The sequence below is a fragment of the Mobula birostris genome, chromosome 4 (assembly GCF_030028105.1).
Source record: "Mobula birostris isolate sMobBir1 chromosome 4, sMobBir1.hap1, whole genome shotgun sequence".
NCBI classification, from domain to species: Eukaryota; Metazoa; Chordata; class Chondrichthyes; order Myliobatiformes; family Myliobatidae; genus Mobula; species Mobula birostris.
In genome coordinates, this window is record NC_092373.1 from 116,410,655 (window position 1) to 116,437,228 (window position 26,574).

A 26,574-nucleotide genomic window follows, 5' to 3' on the forward strand; every position below is an offset into this window, starting at 1 on the left:
CTTGCAATGGGTTCGTTTGCACTGGGAAGAGAACCAACACCTTAGCTCCAGGCTTAAATGACCTCATCCTAGCTTCCTTATCATACCACGTATTCATCTTCTCTTGAGCTAACTTTAAATTTTCCTTGGCCAAGCTACAAGCTTTGTACAATCTGTCTTTAAATTTCAAAACATAGTCTAGCAAATTAGTGTGTACTTCTTTATTAATCCACTGTTCCTTCAACAAAGCCAAAGGTCCTCGAACTCTATGTCCAAACACAAGTTCAAAAGGACTAAAACCTAATGATTCCTGTACTGCCTCCCTTACTGCAAAAAGTAGTAAATGTATACCTTCATCCCAGTCCTTTTCATTTTCCACACAATATGTCCTAATCATAGTTTTCAGTGTAGAATGAAATCTCTCCAAGGCTCCTTGTGATTCTGGATGATAGGCTGAGGAAATAATCTGTTTTGCTCCCAGTTTATAAACTATCTGCTGAAACAACCCAGACATAAAATTACTACCTTGATCTGATTGTATTTCCTTGGGCAACCCAAAATAAGTGAAGAATTTTATAAGAGCCTTTGTCACAGTTTTGGCTGTTAATTTCCTAAGAGGTACTGCCTCTGGAAACCTAGAGGCTGTGCACCTAATAGTTAATAAATATTGATGTCCAGTTTTAGTTTTTGGCAAAGGACCTACACAGTCTACAATGATTTTTGAAACCGGCTCACCAAATACAAGAATTGGTTGCAGTGGGGCCACTGGAGTAACCTGATTAGGCTTACCAACAATTTGACATGTATGACACGTTCTACAAAATGTTGCCACATCTTGTCTTAAGCTAGGCCAATAAAAATGTTTAGAAACCTTGTTCATAGTTTTCTTTACAACTAAGTGACCACCCAAAGGAATACTATGAGCCATAGTCAAAATCTCATTTCAGTAAATTTTAGGAACTACTACCTGATGATTAACTTCCCATTCCTCACTAGCAGGAATTGTAGGCGATCTCCACTTTCTCATTAATACCCCCTTTTCAAAATAATATCCAACTGGTACTTTTCCAATTTCACTATCTGGAAGAGCTTGTTCTTTTAATTTAACTATCTCAGGATCTCTATCCTGCTCTGCTATCATTTCCTTCCAAGATAAAGACAAATCTTCCTGATCAGACTAGCCACCAGAATCCTGATCAAATAAGGTAGGTAAGAAAGTTTCTGATACATCCTCATAATTCAAATCTTGATTTGAACTGTCATGGGTAACAACCTCATCCTTTACATCAGTCTTTTTAGCCGTAGATCTTGTTACAACACAGGAAGAATCTGTGTTAGAATCGCTCTGTGGTTCCTCAGAATTTGAATTTATTGTCAAATGCACTTCAGGAAAAATCTTGTCCACCTGTTAAATCATTCCCTAACAAAAGAGAAACATCATTCATAGGTAAATTGGATTGTAGTCCTACTTTAACAACCCTTGTAACTAAACCTGACCTTAAATTTACTCTATGTAAATATACTGGCATAAGGGTACTTCCTATTCCTGTTATATAATTTACCTCACCAATGTCAGACTCATCATTAAACTTTAGCACACTGTCTAATATTAGTGATTGAGAAGCTCCAGTATCTCTAAGAATCCTTATTCGTACTGAATTGGATCCTTCTTTCAAGGATACAAATCCTTCTGTTATAAAAGCTTCATATCCCTTCTCAACTTGGTCAGGCTCTGACACAACTTCATTAATATTTTCTAAACCCTGTAGTTTTACAGGTTTTCCAATATGCTGCACACAAGCGTCTGGGGCCATTTCTTTCTCTTTCCTTTTCAATCAGAAGCAATTAGCTACTACATGTCCAGGTTTCTTACAATAATTACAAATAATACCAAAATGTCTTTCCTTCACATGTCTCCCTTCATCCTTACTTTTGTCACTAACTTCAGATTTAATTTCTGGTTTACCTTGACTCTCTGTGCTAGTTTTCCTTTTTAAAATTTTACCTGGAGAAAATTTATTCTTGTGAATTAAAACATACTCATCAGCCAATTTAGCAATCTCCTGCAATGTAGCAGTGTCCCGTTCATTTAAGTATGTTCTCACTTCAACAGGAATGCTTCTTTTAAATTCCTCCTGCAAAATCAGCTCTTTTAATTTATTATACTCCCCATTACATTTTTCGAGGAAACCCATCTCTCAAAACACACAGATTTCTCATAGGCAAATTCCACATAAGTTTTTTCCACCGATTTCTTCAAACTTCTAAATCTTTCTCTATACGCTTCCGGAACCATCTCGTATGCCTTTAATATATTCTGCTTAACAATATCATAATCCAGTGCTTGCTCAGCATTTAAAGCTGTATAAACTTATTGTGCCTTGCCTTTAATTACACTTTGAAACATCACTGGCCATTGGTCCCCGGCCACTTTAAACTCAGAGCAACTATTTCGTAATGTTGGAAATATGTGTCCACATCAGCTTCATTAAATGGAGGAGCCAAAATAACCTCACAACTGGCAATAAACTGTTTTGTAGAACCAGAAGACTGACTCCCGAACTTTAATTTCTGCATCTCTAGCTCGAACTTCCTCTGGTTATCAGCTTCTCTTTTTTCAAATTCCCTTTTTTTAAGGGCTTCTCTTTCGGCCATTTCCACTTTAAATCTTTCAAACTTTAACTGTTCAAGATGCAACTGCATTTCCAGATAACTCACTGGAAACTTATCTAACACCTCCTCATCAAAACATTCCAAATTAATATAATGTTCAGCAATTTTCCTTTGTATGAAAGCCTTGGTGGAATTTCTCATAATTCCTTTAATATCCAACTTCCTAGCGATCTCCAATACCACAGGTTTTCTCGCAGTCTCTAAAAATCCCGAGTCAGGCGCCTTCAAAAAATCGTCAATATCCATTGTTGCTGAATACAACACACACACACCAATCAAACCAAAAAAAAAAAAATTGGGTATTTCCCTTTTGCAAATCAAAATGACAATTACCAGCATTTAAACTCAAAATCGGAACATATCCTGGACGAGCCCCCACAAATTATGTTACATAAACAGCAACAATGAATATCAGTCGAGACAGGTTATATAAAAACAACCAAACATTTATTAAACACGTATAAACGATAAGGGAAAAAAAAAACAAATGAAAACTTTAACCGGAAGGTAACAGATATGCAGCCGTTCACCAACTCGCCACTCAGCTCTGGTTCTTAAAGCGTTAAATGCGAAAACAGTTTTTAAAGCAATACAGTCAGATATAATTCTTAAAGCGATAACTTCAAAAATCCAACAGTTTTACACATTCAATTGAGAGAGACTTCTCTGGAGAAGGATTTCTTCACAGACGCACCTTTACTGCTGGTTCTGTCCACAGGATTCACGATGCCTAAAATAAACAGTTTAAATCGACTGACCTTAAATTCCTTTAGAGAGAGTGAGCACTTTTTTGCATGAACTCATTGCTCTTTCTGGCAAGAGTTATCTCAATGCAGGTACTCCTCCAACGAAGACTCAATAAGGTCGATTCTTTATTAAACTGCCAAACGATGCCAACTTCTCTCGATCCTTCGATAAATTCTTCACTCTCCCTTCAACTGTTGGAATTGAGTAAATTGTTACATCCAGCCACAAATTTCCAGTCCAAATAATAAGGTATTTTGCAACAGAACACACAACCGTTTTAAAGATGAAACTGTGTCACCAAAAACAAACATGCAACAGAAGCGGAGATACAACATGTTCTGCATGGAAATCTACAAACTCAAAAACCCACTGCGTCACCCGGGTCGACCCTTATATAGTCACGGGGCACATGTCATCACGTGACCTCACATCAGCAGGAAAATCACATCAGGTGACCTCCAAAAGACTATTACATCATTCTCACAAAAAAAAACAGATCTCCTTGAGCATGTAACATCCTACTGATATATATATCTTCCTTTGTGTTAATGTACTTGAATGCAGTACTTTTCGAGTTGAATCAGGCGACTACTCAAGACAATCCTTTTGCAAGGAATTGTACAGAAATATTACATCTACTGTAACTAGCTTTGCATAAATGCCAATCACTCTCTGTTATCCTTATTATAATTATTCCTGGCTACTTGGTAGACATCTGTTAACTCCACCTGTATATTGTGCAGATGCTGACCGGTGGTGAACAGTATCAGCACTGGACTTTGAGGTGAATGGTCCCAAGTTTAAATCCAGCCGGCTCCTGGCATGCTTTCCATCTGTGCTGGGTTGAGCATCGAGCTAGCAACTTAGCCTTGTATAAAGCAGTCAGTCAAGTGTTCCAAAAACAACAAAAATGCCACCCAATGCACCAAAAGGCACGAAAAGGAACAACATGTTTAGCAGATTCAAAATCATCTTAATAGGCAATTTTTACACAATTGCACAGTGTAATATTACCCCATTCTACTTGTTATCTTCCTAATTTTTCTACACTCACAGATCCATAATGGTCATTTCTGATCCCTAACTCTTAACTAGCTGTAATCCACATTAACCATCAGTCAACACTTGAAAACCCTTTTGAAAGCTCTTTTTCATTACTGTGATAACTAACACAGACTGCTTTATCTTTTTCAAGGTATATGTTTTGGGCGTCAGAAGGCTCTGTTCCAAGTATTCATTGTGCCGATCTGAATGGCACCAGACCCATCTCCATTGTCAAGCCAATAACGAAAGTGAAGATTTTAACACTGGATCTCATCGACAAGCGGCTCTTCTGGTTTCAAAGTGAGGCTGGGGACATGTCAAGCAGCATTAGGTCATGTGACTACACTGGAGGCTCAGTTCAGGTCATCAAACAAGCAGGAGAGTAAGTCTAGTGACGAGAAAGTTTAGTCATTTTTGCATCCCTTGAATTATCTTACCAGCAATGTTTCTTTTCAATCATCATTTCCTTCTCTTCCATTTTGATGCTGGTTCCTCACAGGTAACGTGATGATAAACAAATTCTATGTAGTTTGTAATCGGCCAGGTATTCACGTTTGCTATACAAGTGCAGGATTGAAAACATACTGAGGGCACAGGAATGTGCTGACGCTGGAATCTGGAGCAATAAATAATCTGCTGGAGGAACTCAGTGTGTGAGGAAAGGTATTGACAATGCTCCATGTCGAAACTGGCTGACCAAAGTGTCCACAATTTCTTTCCTCCCTCGGTGCTGCTCAGCCTGCTGAGTTATTCCAGCAGATTATTAGTTGTCGCATTAAACCTGCAGCTTTAGTGGTCCTGTATCCAATTTTAAATAGTTTAATGTCTGTTAATATGGAAGCTCTTGTCTTTTCTACCTTTTGTATTATAATGGCAAGCAACACTTAGGCTATGCACATTTAAACCACAAACAAGAGAAAATCTGCAGATGCTGGAAATCCGAGCTACACGCACACACAATGCTGGAGGAACTCAGCAGGCCAGGCAGCGAATATGGAAAAAAGCACAGTTGACGTTTTAGGTCGAGACCCTTCGGCAGGACTGGAGAAAAAGCTGGAGCAGATTTTTCTCCAGTCCTGCTGAAGGACTGGGAGAGAAAACCACAAGGTGATGGGTGATACCTGTGGGTGGGGGGGAAAGGGATGGTGATTGGTGAGATGAGGTGAGAGAGGGAAGAGAGGATGGAAAATGGAGAAGGTGGGGGGTGTGGTTGGTCCCTGTTTGTGGTACTGCTTCAGTGGTAGCTTATTTCTTTAATGTTAAAGTGATGGACTGACTCACACATTCTGAGGAATCTTTGCTGCATTTATGTCCTGGAAGAGGAAAAGGCAATTTGATTGCTTGAATATCTGACTGACATTGATGTGTACACAGTCTAATATTAAGTACTGGTGAAGGGTCTCGGCCCGAAACATCGATCATGCTTTCTTCCATAGACGCTGCCTGGCCTGTGGAGATTGCCCAGCATTTTGTGTGTGTTGTTAATATTTAGAGATACTGACTGCAGAATTTTTAAAAATTGATTATTTTGGAATTGGGGCATTGATTACATGATCAGAAGTTACTGTACATCCCTAATGGTTCTTGATAAGATTGGCCATGAAAACAGTGAAAAACTCCACTGCTCCTCTTCATTAGTGACTCAGGAATGCTACATCTCCTTGCAAAGGAGCCCACTTTCCCTGTTTTCTTCAATCCCATTTGACCAGAATATACCCTACAACTGATACTAACCAAATACCTCTGTTGTGGTGCACCTCCTTTTTGAAGTGTCAAAATCACTTCATATGATAATTACTACAACACACTTTGATTAAGATACTTTTTGAGAGGAAGTAAGTGCAGTCTCTTGAGGAGGAATTGTGTGGCGTGCAAAAAGAACAAAATACAACAGATTCTAATGATTTGGTGTTTCTCCTCCTTTCTGCTCAGCTACTGGCCATTCGGACTGTCTCTGTTTGCTGAACATGTTTACTACTCTGACTGGAAGACCAGCACTATCCGGCAAATGAACAAGTACACTGGGAAGGACGTGGTTGTCATCAGCCCTACACGGTCTTTCCTGCCTCCAGCTGATCTCAAAGTCGTGCACCCATTCTGTCAGCCAGCAACTGAATCGGCCACACGGTTATCAGGTTGGGAACTGCCACCTGTAAAAAAATGCTAACATATATGTTAAATTAAATAAGTAGTGCAAAAAGAGGGAAAAGAGGAGTGAGGTAGTGTCCGTGGCTTCAATGTCCAGAAATCGGATGGCAGGTGAAGAAGCTGTTTCTGAATCATTGAGTGTGTGTCTTCAGGCTCCTTTACCTCCTTCCTGATGGTAGCAATGAGGAGAGGGGTTGTCCTGGGTGATGGGGATCCTTAAAAATGGATGCTGCCTTTTCGAGGCATCGCTCCTTGAAGACGTCCTGGATGCTGTGGAAGCTAGTACCATGATGGAGCTGACTGAGTTTACAACTTTCTGTAGCTTATTTCGATCCTGTGCAGTAGCCCCCACCTCACCCACCCCCAATACCAGATGGTGATGCATCCAGTCAGAATGTTCTCCATGGTACATCTGTAGAAATTTGTAAGTGTTTTTGGTGACATACTAAGTCTTCAAACTCCTAATGAAATATAGCTGCTGTTGTGCCTTCTTTGTAATTGCATCAATATGTTGGTCCTAGGAAAGATTCTCAGAGATGTTAACACCTTGTATACAATACTGTTCTGCATACTGTTCATAAATTTCAAATTGCTATTCTAAAACCATAAGATATAGGAGCAGAATTAGGCCATTTGGCCCATCGAGTCTGCTCCACCATTTCACCATGGCTGATCCAATTTTCCCCTCAGCCCCAATCTCCTGCCTTCTCCCCGTAACCCTTCATACCCAGACTAATCAAGAATCTATCAATCTCTGCCTTAAATATACATAATGACATGGCCTCCACAGCTGTCTGTGACAAATAATTCCACAGGTTCACCACTCTCTGGCTAAAGAAATTCTTCCTCACCTCTATTCTAAAAGGATGCCCTTCTATTCTGATACTGTGCCCTCTGGTCTTAGTCACTCCCACCATAGGAAACATCATCTCAACATCCACTATATCAAGGCCTTTCATCATTCAATAGATGTCAATGAGGTCACTCCTCGTTATTCTGAATTCTAGTGAATACAGGCTCAGAGCCATCAAACATTCATATGACATGCCATTCAATCCTGAAATCATTTTCATGAACTTCCTTTGAACCCTGTCCAGTTTCAGCACATCCTTTCTCAGATAAGGGGCCAAACCTGCTCACAATACCCCACAATACTAGTGCTTTTAATGGCTTCTAGTGCATCTTTGGCTTTATATTCTAGTCCTCTTGAAATGAATGCTAACATTGCATTTGCCTTCCTCACCAGAGTCTCAACCTACAAAGTAATCTTTTGGGAATCCTCCGCAAAGACTCCTAAGTCCCTTTGCATGCCAGCTTTTGAATTTTCTCTCCATTTAGAAAATAACCAACCCTTTCATTTCTTCTACCAAAGTGCATGACCATACACTTCCCAACACTGTATTCCATCTGCCATTTCTTTGCCCATTCCCCTAATCTGTCTAAGTCTTTCCATAGCCTCTCTATTTGCTCAAAACTACCTGCTCTTCTACTTATCTTCATACCATCTACAAACTTTGCAACAAAGCCTTCAATTCTATCATCCAAATCATTGACATAACGTAAAAAGAATCAGTCCCAACACAGAGAAATGTAGAACACCACTAGTCACCGGCAACCAGTCAGAAAAGGCTCCCTTTATTCCCAGTCTTTGCCTTCTGCCAATCAGCCACTGCTTTATCCATGCTAGGACCTTTCATGTAATACCATGGGCTCGTAGCTTGTTAAGCAGCCACATGTATGGCACCTTGTCAAAGGCCTTCTGAAAATCCAAATACACAACATCAACTGATTCTCCTCTATCTATCCCGCTTGCTACTTCTTCAAAGAATTCCAACAGAATTGTCAGGCAGCATTTTCCCTTGAGGAATCCATGCTGACTATGGCTTATTTTATCATGTACCTCCAATTACCCTGACACTTCATCCTTAATAAACAACTCAAAAATTTTCCCAACTGAGTTTAAACCAGCTGGCCTGTAGTTTCCTTTCTTCTGCCTCTCTCCCTTCTTGAAGAGTGGAGTGACACCTGCAATTTTCCAATCTTCGGAACCATTTTAGAATCTAGTGATTCCTGAAAGATCATTACTAATGCCTCCACAACCTCTTCAGCCACCTCTTTCAGAACTGTAAGGTGTACACCATCTGATCCAGGTGACTTATGTACCTTCCCGAGAACCTTCCGATATCCATTTGCAGCTTGGGTCCGTGGTAAGAAAGGCAAATATAATGTTTTTATTTATTTCAAGAGGAGTAGAGATTAAAAGCAAGGATATAATGCTACAGCTTTATAAGGCATTGGTCAGACTGCATTTGGAGTACTGTGGGCAGATTTGGGCCCCTTATCTAAGAAAGAATCAGAGTCGGTTAAGAAGAATCATCACAGGAATGACAGGATTAATGTACGAGCAGTGCTTGATGGCTATGGGCCTGTACTCGCTGGAATTTAGAAGAATGTTGGCAGCGAGGGGGGAGTTTCATTGAAATCTATCAAATGTTGTAAGGTCTAGATCGGGTCAATGTGGAGAGGATATTTCCCATAGTGGATGAGTCTAGTTACTCAAAAGAGAATAACATCCATTTAGAACAGAGATGAGGAGGAATTTCTTTCACCAGCGGGTACTGAATCTGTGGAATTCATTGCCACAGAGTAGCTGTGTAGGCCAAGTTATTGGGTATATTTAAAATGGAGATTGAGAGGTCCTTGGTTGGTCAGGACGTGAAAGCTTATGGGGAGAAGTCAGGAGGATGGTGCCACAGTAGTGCTGTGGTTAGCACAACACTGTTACAGCTCAGGACACGGGAGTTCTGGTGTCCTCTGTAAGGAGTTTCTACGTCCTCCCCGTGACCGCGTGGGTGTCCTCTGTAAGGAGTTTCTACGTCCCCCCCCCGTGACCACGTGAGTGTCCTCTGTAAGGAGTTTCTACATCCCCCCCGTGACCGCGTGGGTGTCCTCTGTAAGGAGTTTGTACGTCCTCCCCGTGACCGCGTGAGTGTCCTCTGTAAGGAGTTTGTACGTCCTCCCCGTGACCACGTGGATTTCCTCTGTAAGGAGTTTGTACGTCCTCCCCGTGACCACGTGGATTTCCTCTGTAAGGAGTTTGTACGTCCTCCCCGTGACAGTGTGAATTTCCTCTGTAAGGAGTTTGTACACCCTTCCCGTGACTGCGTGAGTTTCCTCTGTAAGGGGTTTGTACGTCCTCCCCGTGACCACGTGGATTTCCTCTGTAAGGAGTTTGTACGTCCTCCCCGTGACCGCGTGGGTGTCCTCTGTAAGGAGTTTGTACACCCTCCCCGTGACTGCGTGAGTTTCCTCTGTAAGGGGTTTGTACGTCCTCCCCGTGACCACGTGGATTTCCTCTGTAAGGAGTTTGTACGTCCTCCCCGTGACCGCGTGGGTGTCCTCTGTAAGGGGTTTGTATGTCCTCCCCGTGACCATGTGGATTTCCTCTGTAAGGAGTTTGTACGTCCTCCCCGTGACCGCGTGGGTGTCCTCTGTAAGGGGTTTGTATGTCCTCCCCGTGACCACGTGGATTTCCTCTGTAAGGAGTTTGTACGTCCTCCCCGTGACTGCGTGGGTTTCCTCTGAGTGCACCATTTCCTTCCCACAGTCCAAAGACGTACTGGTTGGTTGGTTAATTGGTCATTGTAAATGGCCCGTGATTAGTCCTGGGTTAAGTAGGTGCTTTTCTGGGCAGTGCGGTTCGTCGTGCTGAATCTCAGAATAAAATTAAATGGCATTGAGAGGGATAATAAATCAGCCATGATGGAATGATGGAGCAGACTTGATGGGCTGAATGGCCTAATTCAGCTCCTATGTCTTATGGTCTTAAGGCTTTATGGTCTAACTGGCGCCAGGCTGGTGTGAGATGTTTTGCTGTGAAATCATCTCACTGCTCTCGAATTGTAAAAGATCTTTGGCTGCTTCATCTGACAGTAACAATAATCAATATGTATCTTTTTATTATTGTTGGGTTTAAAGAACTGTAGGGTGACACAGCATGCCAACAACATTTTTATCTGTACCATCTTGGGCACACATACCATAAGTATTCTTGTCCCTGTAACTCAATTCTTCAAGTCTTAGAAACATCCTTGGTAAATTTTCTCCGCACTCTTCCAAGATTATTGACATCTTTCCAGTACTTAGGTGACCAAAATAGCATACAATACTCTAAATTTGGTCTCACCAATGTCTAACACAACTTAAACATAACATCTCAACTCTTGTACTCAATGCCCAGATTTATGGAGGCCAATATGCCAGAACTTCTTTTTAAAACTCTGTGGTACAGCTTTCAGGGATTTATAGATCTGTATTCCCAGATCCCTTTATTCTACTGCACACCGCAGAACTCTACCTTTCACCATCTAATTGTTATCCTGGTTTGTCCTTTAAAGTTCAACACCTCACAATTGTCTACATTAAATTCCACCTGCCATTTTTCAGTCCATTTTCCCAGCTGATCCACAGCACTTTGCAAACATTGATAGCCTTCTTCACTGTCCACTACGTCCCTCCCACCCCCCCACAAACTTGGAGACAAATTTGCTAATCCAGTTTACAAAATTATCATCTAATTTATTAATATGCATGATCAACAACAATGAACCCGGAGCCGATCCCTGCAGCACACCACTGGCACCACAACTCCAATGAGAGAGACAACCATTTATTACCACTCTCTGATTTCTCCTGCTAAGCCAACGTTAAATATGTGCCACTGACTACTTTCTCCTGAAAGTCAAGCGACAGCACTCTGGGCCAGCCTCCCTCGCAGGACTTTGTCGAAAGTCCATGAGAACAACGCCTCTACTGCCTTCCGTTCATCAATCTACTTGGTAAGCTGTTTGGACAACTGTAAGATTGGTTACACAGGACCTGCCACACACAGACCCATCTTACCTATCCGGAGTCAGGCTATCTCTATTCAAATAGTTCAAAGTTCAGAGTACATTTATGATCCAAGTATGTATGTAGTATACAACCCACAGATTCATCTTCTCCAGACAGCCATAAAACAAGGAAAACCATGGAACTTGTTAAAAAAAAATCAAACCCCCAACATGCAAAAAAAAAGGATATTTGTATGTGTTGAATGGACAGTTTTTCAGTGGAAGGTGGAAGACATCCAGACATTGAGATTTTTTTGAATATTGGAGTATTCTTGGGATATGTGAGTAGGACAGGAAGTGATTTTTAAAATCTGCCACAATCTTGCTGAGTTGTGTAAAAGTTCAAGGTGGTGAATAGTTTACTCCTGCTCCTATTTCTTATGTTCTCTGCAAGACAATAGCACATATGATACACTTCTACAATAATCTTATAGTTTCTTTTTTAACCTTTACACTAGCAAACTTTTAAATTACAGTGTTTGTCGTAATTATTTGAATTTAAATTCTCAGATGGCATGGTGATGCTTGAATAGTTTGGCATAGGGATACTAGATCACTCACGACACGCTGGAGGAACTCAGCAGGTCGGGCAGCATCCGTGGAAAAGATCAGTCGATGTTTCGGGCCGGAACCCTTCGTCAGGACTGTAGAGAAAAGGGGCAGAGGCCCTATAAAGAAGGTGGGGGGAGGATGGGAAGGAGAAGGCTGGTAGGTTCCAGGTGAAAAACCAGTACGGGGAAAGATAAAGGGGTGGGAGAGGGGAGGCAGGGAGGTGATAGGCGGGAAAGGTGAAGAAAGAATAGGGGAAAACACAATGGGTAGTAGAAGGAGGCGGAACCATGAGGGAGGTGATGGGCAGTTGGGGGAGGGGGCAGAATGACATAGGGATGGGGGAAGGGAGGGGGATGGAGTTACTGGAAGCTGGAGAATTCTATGTTCATACCAAGGGGCTGGAGACTGCCTAGACGGTATATGAGGTGTTGCTCCTCCAACCTGAGTTTAGCCTCATCATGACAGTAGAGGAGGCCATGTATGGACATATCTGAATGGGAGTGGGAAGCAGAGTTGAAGTGAGTGGCTACTGGGAGATCCTGTCTGTTTTGGCGGATGCAGCAGGGGTGCTCGATGAAGTGGTCCCCCAATCTGCGTCGGGTTTCACCGATGTAGAGGAGGCCGCACCGGGAGCACCGGATGCAATAGATGACCCCAACAGACTCACAAGTGAAGTGTTGCCTCACCTGGAAGGACTGTTTGGGGCCCTGAATGGTGGCAAGAGAGGAGGTGTAGGGACAGGCGTAGCACTTACGCTTAGGTGCCAGGTGGGAGATCCGTGCGGAGGGACGTGTGGACCAGGGAGTCGCAGAGGGACCAATCCCTGTGGAAAGCGGAGAGGGGTGGAGAGGGAAAGATGTGCTTAGTGGTGGGGTCCTGTTGAAGGTGGCGGAAGTTGCGGAGGATAATGTGCTGGATCCAGAGACTGGTGGGGTGGTAGGTGAGGACAAGGGGAGCTCTGTCCAGAGCTTCCCACTCCCATTCAGATATGTCCATACATGGCCTCCTCTACTACCATGAAGAGGCTAAACTCAGGTTGGAGGAGCAACACCTCATATACCGTCTGGGTAGTCTCCCGCCCCTTGGTATGAACATAGAATTCTCCTACTTCCGGTAATTCCCTCCCCCTCCCTTCCCCTATCCCAATGTCACTCTGACCCCTCCCCCAGCTGCCTATCACCTCCCTCATGGTTCCACCTCCTTCTACTACCCATTGTGTTTTCCCCTATTCTTTCTTCACCTTTCCCGCCTATCACCTCCCTGCCTCCCCTCTCCCACCCCTTTATCTTTCCCCGTACTGGTTTTTCACCTGGAACCTACCAGCCTTCTCCTTCCCATCCTCCCCCCACCTTCTTTATAGGGCCTCTGCCCCTTTCCTCTACAGTCCTGACGAAGGGTTCCGGCCCGAAACATCGACTGATCTTTTCCACAGATGCTGCCCGACCTGCTGAGTTCATCTAGCATGTTGTGAGTGTTGCTTTGATCCCAGCATCTGTGGATTGTTTTGTGTTTGGGATACTAGATCAGCAACATGTCTTTTTGCCAGTTATATACTGATATAGGAACCATATATCAACTGTAACAGACATAAAAATGGGCTGTCCTGGCTAAGAGAACCACCAAGATGTTAGATGTAGTTGTCAAACAGTCAGAAGGTTAAGGAATAAATTATGTCTAAAAAGAAAGGTCACGGCTGTGGAGCAAAGTGTAATAGGTTAAAGGCAAGTGGATTGCTTCAGGAATGGAAAGTGTGTTGAAATATTAAGGGCACAATGGGAAATAATATCAAAAAGTAAAACATTAATGGGTTGTGTATTAATTTACAGAGCAGTTATTACAAGGTAAATTAACTCAAGACCTTACAAAAAGATGAATAAATTTAATGTAGATGCCATTGATGAGACTTGGTTGCAACATGTCCAAGATTGTGAACTAATTATTACCGGGTACTTGACTTTTTCTGGAAAGGGACAATGCCAGTGAAAAGTGATGGGGGAGCCCTAATATCAAAGGAGTGTTGCTGGCAATGGTGTGAGATATTCTGAAGATCAACAAGCCAATTATTTTGGAAAAGAAAGCCCAGCAGGGATTACATTAAATGATCCAAGCTGTTTTCTGGACATCAGGCTCAAGGTGATGCATACAACAGCACTTCTCATGCTCTTTATGTGAAGGAAGACCCTTTTTCCCTAGCTCCACATGACTAAGCTCCAGTGATCTGAGAATTTTGGAAGTGAGGGATGGACTGGAGTGTGGGGTTACAGGGACAATCTGTTGCGATTCTGCGCTGATGAGTGGAGAGGGTGGGTAGGAAGATCAATTCAACTAAAGGGAGTTGGAAGCATTGGGTATTGTTGCCACTGGGGTAGAGGAACATCGGGTATTGGGGTGTCAGGTTGACCAGGTATGGACGGATGCGCAGACATCCTGTCAGGTCAGAATCCATAGACAACTAAGATACTGAGGGCATTAACAAGCACAGCAGTGGAAGTAAACACCATATGAAGCAGGACTTGCTGCCATGACAATGATTAGTACAGACTCCCGCTGTGGATATAGTAAGGTAGGCCCTCTTAAACTCATGTCAAAGCAAATCTCAGTCTCCATGTTCAGACTCCTTTATGCTGGCTAGTCCCATCTCTGGGCCTCCATTCTCAATTAGTGTTTTGTTCAGTGTTTTTATCTCACTGTTCATGACTGAAGCTTCTGTGCAAATGCAGGTTATACGCACAGAGGGCCAGGTCTGAATCTGAAGTATTGGCTGGCTTACTGCCCCTTGGGCAAGTATTTCAATGGTTCCCCATCTCTGGGACAGTTCTCACTTTTTGTCATCTGCCCTTTTGTCAAAGGAAAAACACCAAGCTTCAAAGTTTTCATGTCTCTAAATTCTGCAGAAAATGAAGCTGGAAGTATTTGCAAGGAAAGCCTCAATGGAAATTGCTACAAGTGTAAAGCTGGCTACGTTCTCAGTGTTGGTGGGAAATCGTGCAAAGGTAAGCCGAATCTCAGAGCAAAGAATCTCATTGCGTTGTCTCCATTCATGGTTTCATCTTTCTCACAACTTCCAAACTATAAACTTCTCCACATTTTCTGCCTTAACTGATAGCTTACATCTGCTACGTTGCATGGATCATAATAATACGGTAACAAGCTCATATTTTCTAGATAGAAAACAGGAGCACCTTAAAACATTTATTTCTCTATCACTGGAATAATTCATAATCACTGCAGGAGCCATGCATCTGTTTTCTGTCTACATTTTATTCAATGTAGCATGTTTATTTTATGTTTATTATGGAAAATGGTCATGTGAGTGGGGGCTTGTTAAAAACGAGGGAAGTAAGTTACGTATTCGTGCTTTTTTCTGGGCAGTTTACCTCTGGGGACCATCAGGTGTCACATCCTCTGTTGACCACTTAATTCTGCTTAGTCTCGCTTAATTACAGTTAATTAGCCTTAATTGCATCACTTCAAGATTCTATGTTTTGCTAGTTACAAACAAAGGATCGAATACAGTTCTTCAACTTTTGGAACATTCCTGGAGTGACTGGAGTGTGGTCATACAAGGGTAACAACTGAGTGTGGTCATACAAGGGTAAACACGAGGAAATCTGCAGATGCTGGAATTTCAAACAGCACACATAAAAGTTGTTGGTGAACGCAGCAGGCCAGGCAGTATCTCTAGGAAGAGGTACAGTCGACGTTTCGGGCTGAGACCCTTCGTCAGGACAAATTGATGGAAGAGCTAGTAAGAGGTTTGAAAGTGGGAGGGGAAGGGGAAGATCCGAAATGATAGGAGAAGACAGGAGGGGGAGGGATGGAGCCGAGAGCTGGACAGTTGATCGGCAAAAGGGATATAAGAGGATCATGGGACAGGATGCCTAGGGAGAAAGAAAAGGGGGAGGGGGGACCCAGAGGATGGGCAAGGGGTATAGTGAGAGGGAGAAAAAGGAGAGAGAGAGAAAGAATGTGTGCATATAAATAAATAACGGATGGGGTACGAGGGCGAGGTGGGGCATTAGCGGAAGTTTGAGAAGTCAATGTTCATGCCATCAGATTGGAGGCTACCCAGACGGAATATAAGGTGTTGTTCCTCCAACCTGAGTGTGGCTTCATCTTTACAGTAGAGGAGGCCATGGATAGACATGTCAGAATGGGAATGGGATGTGGAATTAAAATGTGTGACCACTGGGAGATCCTGCTTTCTCTGGCAGACAGAACGTAGGTGTTCAGCAAAACGATCTCCCAGTCTGCGTCGGGTCTCGCCAATATATAGAAGGCCACATCGGGAGCACCGGACGCAGTATATCACCCCAGCCAACTCACAGGTGAAGTGTCGCCTCACCTGGAAGGACTGTTTGGGGCCCTGAATGGTGGTGAGGGAGGAAGTGTAAGGGCATGTATAGCACTTGTTCCACTTACAAGGATAAGTGCCAGGAGGGAGATCGGTGGGGGGGGATAGGGGGGACGAATGGACAAGGCAGTCACATAGGGAGCGATCCCTGCGGAAAGCAGAGAGAGGGAGGGAGGGAAAGATGTGCTTAGTGGTGGGATCCTGTTGGAGGTGGCAGAAGTTATGGAGAATTATATGTTGGACCCGGAGGCTGGTGGGGTGGTAGATGAGGACAAGGGGAATCCTATTCCTAGTGGGGTGGCGGAAGGATGGAGTGAGAGCAGATGTGCGTGAAATGGGGGAGATGCGTTTAAGAGCTGGGTTGATGGTGGAGGAAGGGAAACCCCTTTCTTTAAAAAAGGAGGACATCTCCCTCGTCCTGGAATGAAAAACCTCATCCTGAGAGCAGATGCGGCGGAGACGGAGGAATTGCGAGAAGGGGATGGCGTTTTTGCAAGAGACAGGGTGAGAAGAGGAATAGTCCAGATAGCTGTGAGAGTCAGTAGGCTTATAGTAGACATCAGTGGATAAGCTGTCTCCAGAGACAGAGACAGAAAGATCTAGAAAGGGGAGGGAGGTGTCGGAAATGGACCAGGTAAACTTTAGGGCAGGGTGAAAGTTGGAGGCAAAGTTAATGAAGTCAACGAGCTCAAATTTCGTGCAGGAAGTTGCGCCAATGCAGTCGTTGTTGTAGCAAAGGAAAAATGGGGGACAGATATCAGAATAGGTTTAGAACATAGATTGTTCCACAAAGCCAACAAAAAGGCAGGCATAGCTAGGACCCTTACAGGTGCCCATGGCTACACCTTTAGTTTGGAGGAAGTGGGAGGAGCCAAAGGAGAAATTATTAAGAGTAAGGACTAATTCCGTTAGATGGAGCAGAGTGGTGGTAGAGGGGAACTGGTTAGGTCTGGAATCCAAAGAGAAGCGGAGGGCTTTGAGACCTTCCTGACGGGGGATGGAGGTATATAGGGACTGGACATCCATGGTGAAGATAAAGCGGTGGGGGCCAGGGAACTTAAAATCATCGAAAAGTTTCAGAGCATGAGAAGTGTCACGAACATAGGTAGGAAGGGATTGAACAAGGGGGGATAAAACAGTGTTGAGGTATGTGTGTTATGTGTTATAAACTTTTATGTGTGTTAACTGAGATACCGTGCTAGGTTGCCAACAATTCACTTGTTAGAATTGGTCGCTACAATCACAAACAATAATATTTCTAACATAATTCATTACTCCCCAGATGTCAATGAATGTGCTTTTTGGAACCATGGCTGCACATTGGGCTGTGAAAATGTCCCAGGCTCTTATGTTTGCTTCTGTCCAAAAGGGTTCGTATTGCAGCCCGATATGAAAACATGCCAGGGTAAGATTTTGTGAAAATACATACCTTCCCAAGCCATTACCAGCCAGGGACAGACTGCATCAATACTCTGACCACCAGCATCCAGATAGCCTCCTTTGTTCACATTCTATACCCAAAAATTGCAATATCATGCCATCTAGAATTTCCATTGTAAAACACTGATAGCTACTGTTGGAACTGAGGAAGTTACTTCAAATTTCAAAGTAAATTTATTGTCAAGTAGATATGTCACCATATACAACCGTTGTGAGATTCATTTTCTTAGTCATACTCAATAAATCCATAATAGAATAATAATCAGAATCTAGTGATGGAGAGAAAATACTAAAAGCTGAGGTGCAGAGGGAATTGCGAGTCCTTGTGCACGATTCCCTAAAGGATAACTTGCAGATTGAGTCTGTGAGTCTGTGGTGAGGAAGGAAAATGCAATGTTAGCATTCATTTCAAGAGGTCTAGAATATAAAACCAAGGATGTAATGTTGACACTTTATAAAGCACTGGTTAGGACTCACTTAGAGTATTGTGACAGTTTTGGGCCCCTTAGAAATGATGTGCTGAAATTGGAGAGGATTCAAAAGAAGTTCACGAAAATGATTCCAGGATAGAACGGCTTGTCACATGAAGAGCATTTGATGGCTTTGGGCCTGTATTCACCAGAATGCAGAAGAATGAGAGGTTACCTCATTGAAACCTATCAAATAGTGATAGGTCTTGATAGAGTGGATGTGCAGAGGATGTTTATTACAGTGGGAATGTCTAGGACCAGAGGACACAGCCTCAGAATAGAGCGGCATCCTTTTAGAATGGAGATGAGGAGGAATTTCTTTCGCCAGAGAGTGGTAAATCTGTGGAATTTGTTGCCATAGGCAGCTGTGGAGGCCAGGTCTTTCTGAATATTTAAGGCAGAGGTTGATAGATTCTTGATTAGTCAGGGCATGAAGGGATTTGGGGAGAAGGCAGGAGATTAGGGCTGAGAGGAAAATTGGATCAGCCATGTTGAAATGGCAGACCAGACTCAATGGGCCAAATGGCCTAATTCTGCTCCTGTATCTTATGGTTTTATGGTCTAATAGAATCAATGAAAGACCACACTAACTAGTGTGTTCCACTAGAATGCAAAAGACAACTGTGCAAATACAAAAAGAAAGAACTAATAATAATAAATAAATAAGCAATAAATATCGAGAACTTGAGATGAAGAGTCCTTGAAAGTGAGCCCATCGGTTGTGGGAACATTTTAATGATGGGGCAAGTGAAGTTATCCCCTTTGGTTCAAGAGGCTGATGGTTGAGGCGTAATAACTGTTCCTGGACCTAGTGATGTGAATACTAAGGCTCCTATACCATCTTCCTGATGGCAACAGGGAGAAGAGAGCACGTCCTGGGTAGTGTGGGTCCCTGACGATGGGTGCTGCTTTCCTGCGATGTTTTGTGTAGGTGTACTCAATGGTGTGGAGGGGTTTACCTGTGATGGAGTGGGCTGTATCTATTACTTTTTGTAGGATTTTTCTCTTCAAGGGCATTGTAGTTCCCATATCTCTGATGCAGCCAGTCAATCTACTCTCCACCACTTCTATAATTTGACCAAGTTGAGTATGGAAGTTTGTCAAAGTTTCAGATGTCGTGCTGAATTCCCAAAAACTCCTAAGGAAGTCAAGGCTCTGCCATGCTTTCTTTGATATTACTTATCTGCTGGACCCAGGACAGGTCCTCTGAAATAATAACATCCAGGAATTTAAAGTTGTTGACTTTCTCTACCTCTGATCCTCTGAGTCTAGCTCATGGAACTCTGGTTTCCTCCACCTGATTCAACAATCAGCTCTTTGGTCTTGCTGATATTGAGTACAAGGTTGTTGTTATGGCACCACTCAGCCAGATTTTCAATCCCCCTCCTATAGGCTGATCTGTCACCGCCTTTGATTGGCCCATGACAGTGGTGTTGTCGGCAAACTTGAATATGGGCAATGGAGCTGTGTATAGCCACACAGTCAGAAGTATAAAGTGAATAGAACAGGGGACTAAGCACACAACCTTGTGGTGCAGCTGTACTGATGGAGGTTGTGGATGGTGTTGTCAATCTGAACTGACTGGGATCTGCAAATGAGGAGACTTATGCTGGGTATATCAGTGATTGTTGAAATCATTTATTAATTAAATGTTATAAAATATCATCAACACGTATGAAAACAAATCTGTTCAAATTTAGAGTCTAACTTTGCCAGACATTCCCAGATGAAGTCAGTTAACAACGGGGAATAAAGGCACTGGAATTCAGCTGGGTCACCTATATTCCCATGGACTTAGCTCATGGTAGAAGTAGTTGTCCTCCTTCAGTGAACATTCATTACCAAACTGCTCTGTTTGGTTATCATCTTGTATTTATTTTAAAATGTGGTGTAAAAGTAACTACTTATTTAAAAAGTATAAATGATAACGTGGGGATGCTTTTTATACAGTTATTACCCCTCAACCATCAGGCTCCTGAATACAAGGGGATAACCACACTCACTTGCCATCCAGTGAGATGCTCCCACAACCAATGATCTCACTTTAAGGACTCTTCATCTCATTATCTCATGTTCTCGTTATTTATCGCTATTTATTTATATTTGCCTTTGCACAGTTTGTTGTCTTCTGTACTCTGGTTGATCTTTCATTGATCCTGTTGTAGTTACTATTCGATAGATTTGCCGACTATACCCACAGGAAAGTGAATCTCTGGGTTGTATATAGTGACATATATATACTTCGATAATGAAATTTACTTTGAATTTTGAACTTGTATGTGGGGATTTTTTAGAACTAACAATATTACAGGTTTACATTGCAGGGTGCCCTATTGGTTCTTATTGAAAATAATTTTTTTTTTGGAAATAATTTATTTTCAAAAAATACTACATATGCTTAAAGTTGGCAGAATGGAAGCTGCCAAAATCTCTACGTTAAGAAACATAGCCAGTCAAGCTGCTTCCTGAAAAATAACTACTTGACCTCTTTACTTACTCCCCCAGCTTTGTTTTAGTTTTGAAGCTTCTGATAGGCAGTCCTCATGCCACATGCACCTCTTACCCCCTTCAATAGCTTGTGAGTTGGAATGGTTTTGATAACAATTCTGTAGCCCCCATAGAAATGAAACATTGCCCCTCTGTCTCTCCATGAGGAAACAGTATTACTAACCCGACTGCTTACTACACAATGTGATCATCCGTGGTATGGCCTTGTCCATTTTTCATTGCTGGCCTTCCAATGAACCCAGCTGATGTCCCATTTCTGATCCTCTGTTCCCAACCAAGGGCTATTATTCTATATGGACAGTACACCATCCCTGGATTTGCTTGCCATGATACCTTTGCTACATGTACTTGTCCATATGATAACAAACTGAAGGTTTAGAGGGATACAAGTCAAATGTTGGCAATGGGATTAGCTTACAAAGGTGCTGTATTTTTCCGTGAGTCCATGATTCTCTGATTAATTCATCAGAACTCACTGATTAAAAAGAGGCTGAAGCTCTACATTTAAAGACCCAGCATATTCTCACTAACTCAAGAATTAGCTTTTCAGAGTAGGAATCAAAATTATTACTGTAGTGAAATCTCATATGTAAATTTAAGGACCAGAGAAAACTAACATAATTTTTTGAACGTTCTTTTAAAATCATAATGTTATTTCTTTGGCAATAGCGGAGAGTAACTCTTAGCTGAACTATGATCCAGATATTATATGAAATTTGTCAAATATAGGTCAAAAAATGTGTCTACATTGGTTCTTACATTCTACATGTAACCCTCTCACTGGGCTCGTATGCAAACTTGGCTCGATAGCTAACTCTGCTAGCAACCATGTGACTCAGCGGCGAGAAGACCACCTTTATAACAATATACGTCTAGAGTCAGTATGATTTGGCGTTCAACCAAACAGGAAATTCCGAATAAAGAAACTTCAATTTGAGCAAATGCTGCATAAATACAATTATCGGTAGTCCAGAAATGACAGATCATACACCGGCATTAAACTATAAAGAAAGTATGTTTACTAATTTCAACTTAGTCAAACAGTTATTAAGTGAAAGAAAAGAAAGAAAAATAAATATAAGGGCCCATTACAGTTAGACTAGCTCATTGCTTCCAAAAGCCAGGTATAGCTGTTACTCATGGCGCTGAATTGTCATCACCAATCACTGGTAGAGCTTCCCGTCTTGGACTCCTTCATCTCGCAAAGCACTCCTTGCAATCGTGTCTTCCCGTCGGATTGAATCCTACAGGCATCTCTCCCGATCTTCTTTCTATCGCATCTCTCACTAAGAGACCAAGAACACCACTACTGTCTGTCACAAATCTCTCTCCACCTAGCTCTCTCTAGCACCTTCTCCTGATCCCACCATCCTGATTGGTTGACACAAAATTCCTAAGATGAACAACATGGCCCCTTATCTTTAGCTGAAACCAAAGCATTCTACCTGTAGGACACACTGCCTTTACAGCAGGCTACTAAATGAAATTCCTCACAGCATAGCAGCAGAAATCTTAACCAGAGCTTTACACACACAAATCTGCACCTCTTTAATACTGCCTTTCATTTCTCCTTCCTCATCTATTTAATTTGTTTCACAAATACATCAATCTCATTTGGGTAATTAGTTTCATATCTTAACCATTTATTTATTGTTCATTAGCTTATATGGGTTTCTCAAGATAAATAAGTGCAAATCTAGAAAGTAGTCATGAATATTTCAGATCGTCGAAGAACAGATTTACAAGGATGTTGCCAACACTAGAAGGCCTGAGTTACAAGGAGCGGTTGGCCAGGCTAAATCTTCATTCCCTGAAATGTAGGAGCGACCTTATGTAGGAGCGACCTTGTAGAAATATTTAAAATTATGAGAAGCATAGATAAGATGGATAGTATGTCTTTTTCCCTGGGTAATGGACATGTAGGTGTGATCTCTGAGTTCCTTAATTCATTAATTCATCATTAGTTCCAGCAAGTTTTGATACACGTACCACAGCATGACTTTACTGTATATTTTGTGAATTAGCTATAGGAAAAATTGAAAATGCACTTGTAGTCCATGTTTACACTGCTATTTTTGGCTGTATCAGAACCATTTCCAAAATAGCGATGATCTCTTCCATTTTTTTGAATAGCCATGTTGAGCCTTGTCATATATCACTTACGTCATATTTTATATTCAAAAAGTACATTTAGATTTAATAAACATTTACCTGTGTTCAAAGTAAAGCAAAATATCTTTAGCTAAATTATCTTTATAAACTGATCATAATTTTAATAGTAGTAAAGTAATGAGCTTCATTGAAACATATAAAAGCTTTTATGGACTGTTTGATTTCATAGATTCCCTCTATCGTACATTGGATATTGATGATAGTCAATATGTATTTCCATTCTCTTTCCCTGTCGATTCTTCACTCGATACAACTTCCTCGACAAAAGTTATTAATTTCAGTCTTGAATGAAAAATAGAAAATTAAAATAGAAAAACACATCCTCTGTTTCAACACTATCTCCCTGTGCTTGTCACATCCTTTAAGTGCTTGGCAGGACTTCCACCTCAGCCCTTACAATGATAGTGATTGGCTTGAAAATGAAAGCTTTTCGTCACAATATTACTAATAGTCCATGAGTAATATTTAGGAATATTAAATCTTTTTATTCAATGGGAGCAAGATGTAATACCTCTCAAATAATAAGGGATGAAAAAAGTCATTTTATTGCATGTTGAAATAATTGTTGAAACATTAATAATTGTTGAAACATATTAATCTAACTGATGCTCTTTTTTTCCTTTGTTTACCAGATATTACTCCATGTTTGGAAAATTACACCGAATGCAGCCATGACTGCATTCAGGCATCTCAGGGGCCAATCTGCATCTGTCCACCAGGATCTGTTTTACGCCCTGATGGCAAAACATGTTCAGGTATCAGTTGAGATACCAAGGTTATTTTGAAGCCATTACCCTGTCAATGTGTGTTTGTTTTTTTAAAAAATGTTTATGCAGTTAAGCATTAGACATTAGAAAAGTGAAAAGCAAGTTCAATTGAAAAATTTTGAGATTAATTACTTTTGAATAATCAGAATTTATTTACTACTGTCTGATTAAATAGAACACTGTCCCTGAAGCATTAAATACCATTCAACTCTGGGAAGAAGTTTATATCTGATAAATATAGTATAAAGAATCTATGTCAGGAATGATAACAGATGTAAAATATGGAATTTGCAGACAGGTTTGGAGCTGTAAAGAATGTGACAAGGGACTTGCATTCAAATTTTACTTGTTCCATGGCTGGTTTTTGCGCCAAAATAAGGGCACCCTTCAGGTGGAGCAGCAACACCTTGTATATACCATCTGGGTAGCCTCCAACCTGATGGCATGAATATCTGCTAGCCTCAAGGGCATTTTAAACCAAGTGTAGGTACTCCTTGTTTCTTTGAGGGATAAAGGTGTCGGTCTGGTGATCTGAAGGTCGCTAGTTTGAGCCTCAGCTGAGGCTACATGTTGTGTCCTTGAGCAATGCACTTAACCACACATTGCTCTGCGACGACACCAGTGCCAAGCTGTATTGGCCCTAGTGCACTTCCCTTGGACAACATCGGTGGTGTGGAGAGAGGAGACTTGCAGCATGGGCAACTGCCGGTCTTCCATACAACCTTGCCCAGGCATGCGCCCTGGAAATCTTCCAAGGTGCAAATCCATGGTCTCACGAGACTAATGGATGTCTATTTAAAGACCTCAAAGTTGTGGGTTGTGACCTCTGTGTCAAATTTCTGTCAGTAAAAGGGAGCCCTGTCATCATATTGCAGGAAGTAAGATGGGGAAGTGACACCTGTGTTTGAGTTGATGGTGACAGCAAGTGTCCAATGCATTGAACAGAGGGACTCCAGCCAGAAATGGATGCAAACACTTCAAATGCTTCTTTAAAAGGTCCATGAACCGAGAGAAAACTGGATCCTTTTTTTGGGCAATATAAACAGCAACAAAAGAAATTCTTGGTCATTCAACCATTCATGCCCAGGGAAATTCATTGTATGGGGCAGTGTTGTGGGCCCGAACATCTTTAGCTGTTACATTAATGACCTTCTGTTGTAAAGTTAGTAGTGGGGATGTTCACTAATGCAGCAGTCCCCAACCACTGGGCCGCGGACTGGTACTGGGCCGCAAAGCATGTGCTACCGGGCCGCGAGGAAACAATATGCACCTTTCCTCATTCCCTATCATGCCCACCGTTGAGCCATTACGCACGCGAGGTCATTACCCGCGCGTCATTCATGTCAGCGCGGGAAGGAGATCAACTCCTTGAGCTTGCAAATGACGACGGGCTGAAAAGTACGTTTGACATAACATCTCTGCCGGCATTCCGGATCAAATTCAAGGCTGAATATCTGAGATAGCCAGGAAAGCACTGAAAACGTTGCTTCCATTTCCAACATACCTCTGCAATGAATGCAACGAAAACTAAACTGCGGAATAGACTGGACATAAGGAACCCCCTTCGAGTATCGCTGTCTCTCCCGTCACCCCTCGATGGGACCATGTTGTTGCAGGGAAACAAGCCCAGGGCTCCCACTGATTCAGCGATATTGGTGTGTTGCAATGATTTTATATGTTCATACGGGGAAAATATGTGCTGTGTTTAATATCCAAACGTTACTTAAAATGTTATGATGCAATTGACTTATAAGTGACTTATATAACCATATAACAATTACACCACGGAAACAGGCCATCTCTGCCCTTCCAGTCCGTGCCGAAAGCCACTCTCACCTAGTCCCTCTGACCTAAACTCATCCCATAACCCTCCATTCCTTTCCTGTCCATATACCTATCTAATTTTTCTTTAAATGATAACATCGAACCTGCCTCAAACACTTCTACCGGAAATTCGTTCAACACTTACTTCAAGCTCCCCTGTCCTCCTCTGATAATTGACATCACTATAGTCATGCAAGGAAAATATGCGCTGTGTGTTTAATATTAAATTCGTTAGATAAACCTTTTTAGAAAGGAAATTGAGTGTATTAGCCACTTATCACCTATATTTCAGTTGTGATTAACAAACCCGCCCCCCCCCGAACAGAATGGCCAAAAACGATTTGCAGAAAAAAAATTGGCACGTACACGCATGAGCAAGTCACGCATGCGCACTGGTGCCCGCACAAGGCTTCATGGTCATTGTAGTTTTTCTCAGGGTAAACTCAACGTATTTGACTGCTACTCTTGTCCGTTGGCAACCTAATCCACCCCCCCCCCCCCCACCCCAGGTTGGCCAGTCCGCAAGAATATTGTCAATATTAAACCGGTCCACAGTGAAAAAAAGTTTGGGGACCCCTGCACTAATGAATATTCAATATTTAACTCCATTCCCAACTCCTCTATGGGTGAAGCAGTATACACCAAGACTTTCACGTATAGACTGAACAGTGACAGGTAGCTGTTACTCAGAGGTGCTAGGCAATGGGCATCTCCAGCAAGAGGATTTCTAACCGATCTTCAACATTCAATGACAGTACTATCACGAGTTTCCCATCACCAATATTCTGGAGGTCACTGTTGACCAGAAGATCAATTGGACCAGCGATAAATACCAAGGCTAGAGGTGCAGGTCACAGATTAGTTATCCTGCAGTGAATGGCTCATCTCCAGACATCTCAAGGTCTTCCCACCCTCTAGAATTAGGAGCAATTTTATCTACCTGGATGAGTACAGCTGCAATAACTCTCAAGAAGTTCAGCACTATCTGAAACAAAACTGTCTGT

At 42.1% G+C, this 26,574-nt stretch overlaps 1 protein-coding gene across 1 annotated transcript in view; it reads left to right on the forward strand.

Moving 5' to 3' along the window:
• The window catches only part of egf (epidermal growth factor), a 107,415-nt gene that overhangs the window by 21,110 nt on the left and 59,731 nt on the right, over positions 1-26,574 (forward strand). The window contains exons 5-8 of the mRNA XM_072256990.1: positions 4,595-4,825; positions 6,376-6,578; positions 17,672-17,794; positions 23,612-23,734. Coding sequence (XP_072113091.1) covers positions 4,595-4,825; positions 6,376-6,578; positions 17,672-17,794; positions 23,612-23,734 — 680 coding nt within the window. The remainder of the gene's footprint in view (positions 1-4,594; positions 4,826-6,375; positions 6,579-17,671; positions 17,795-23,611; positions 23,735-26,574) is intronic.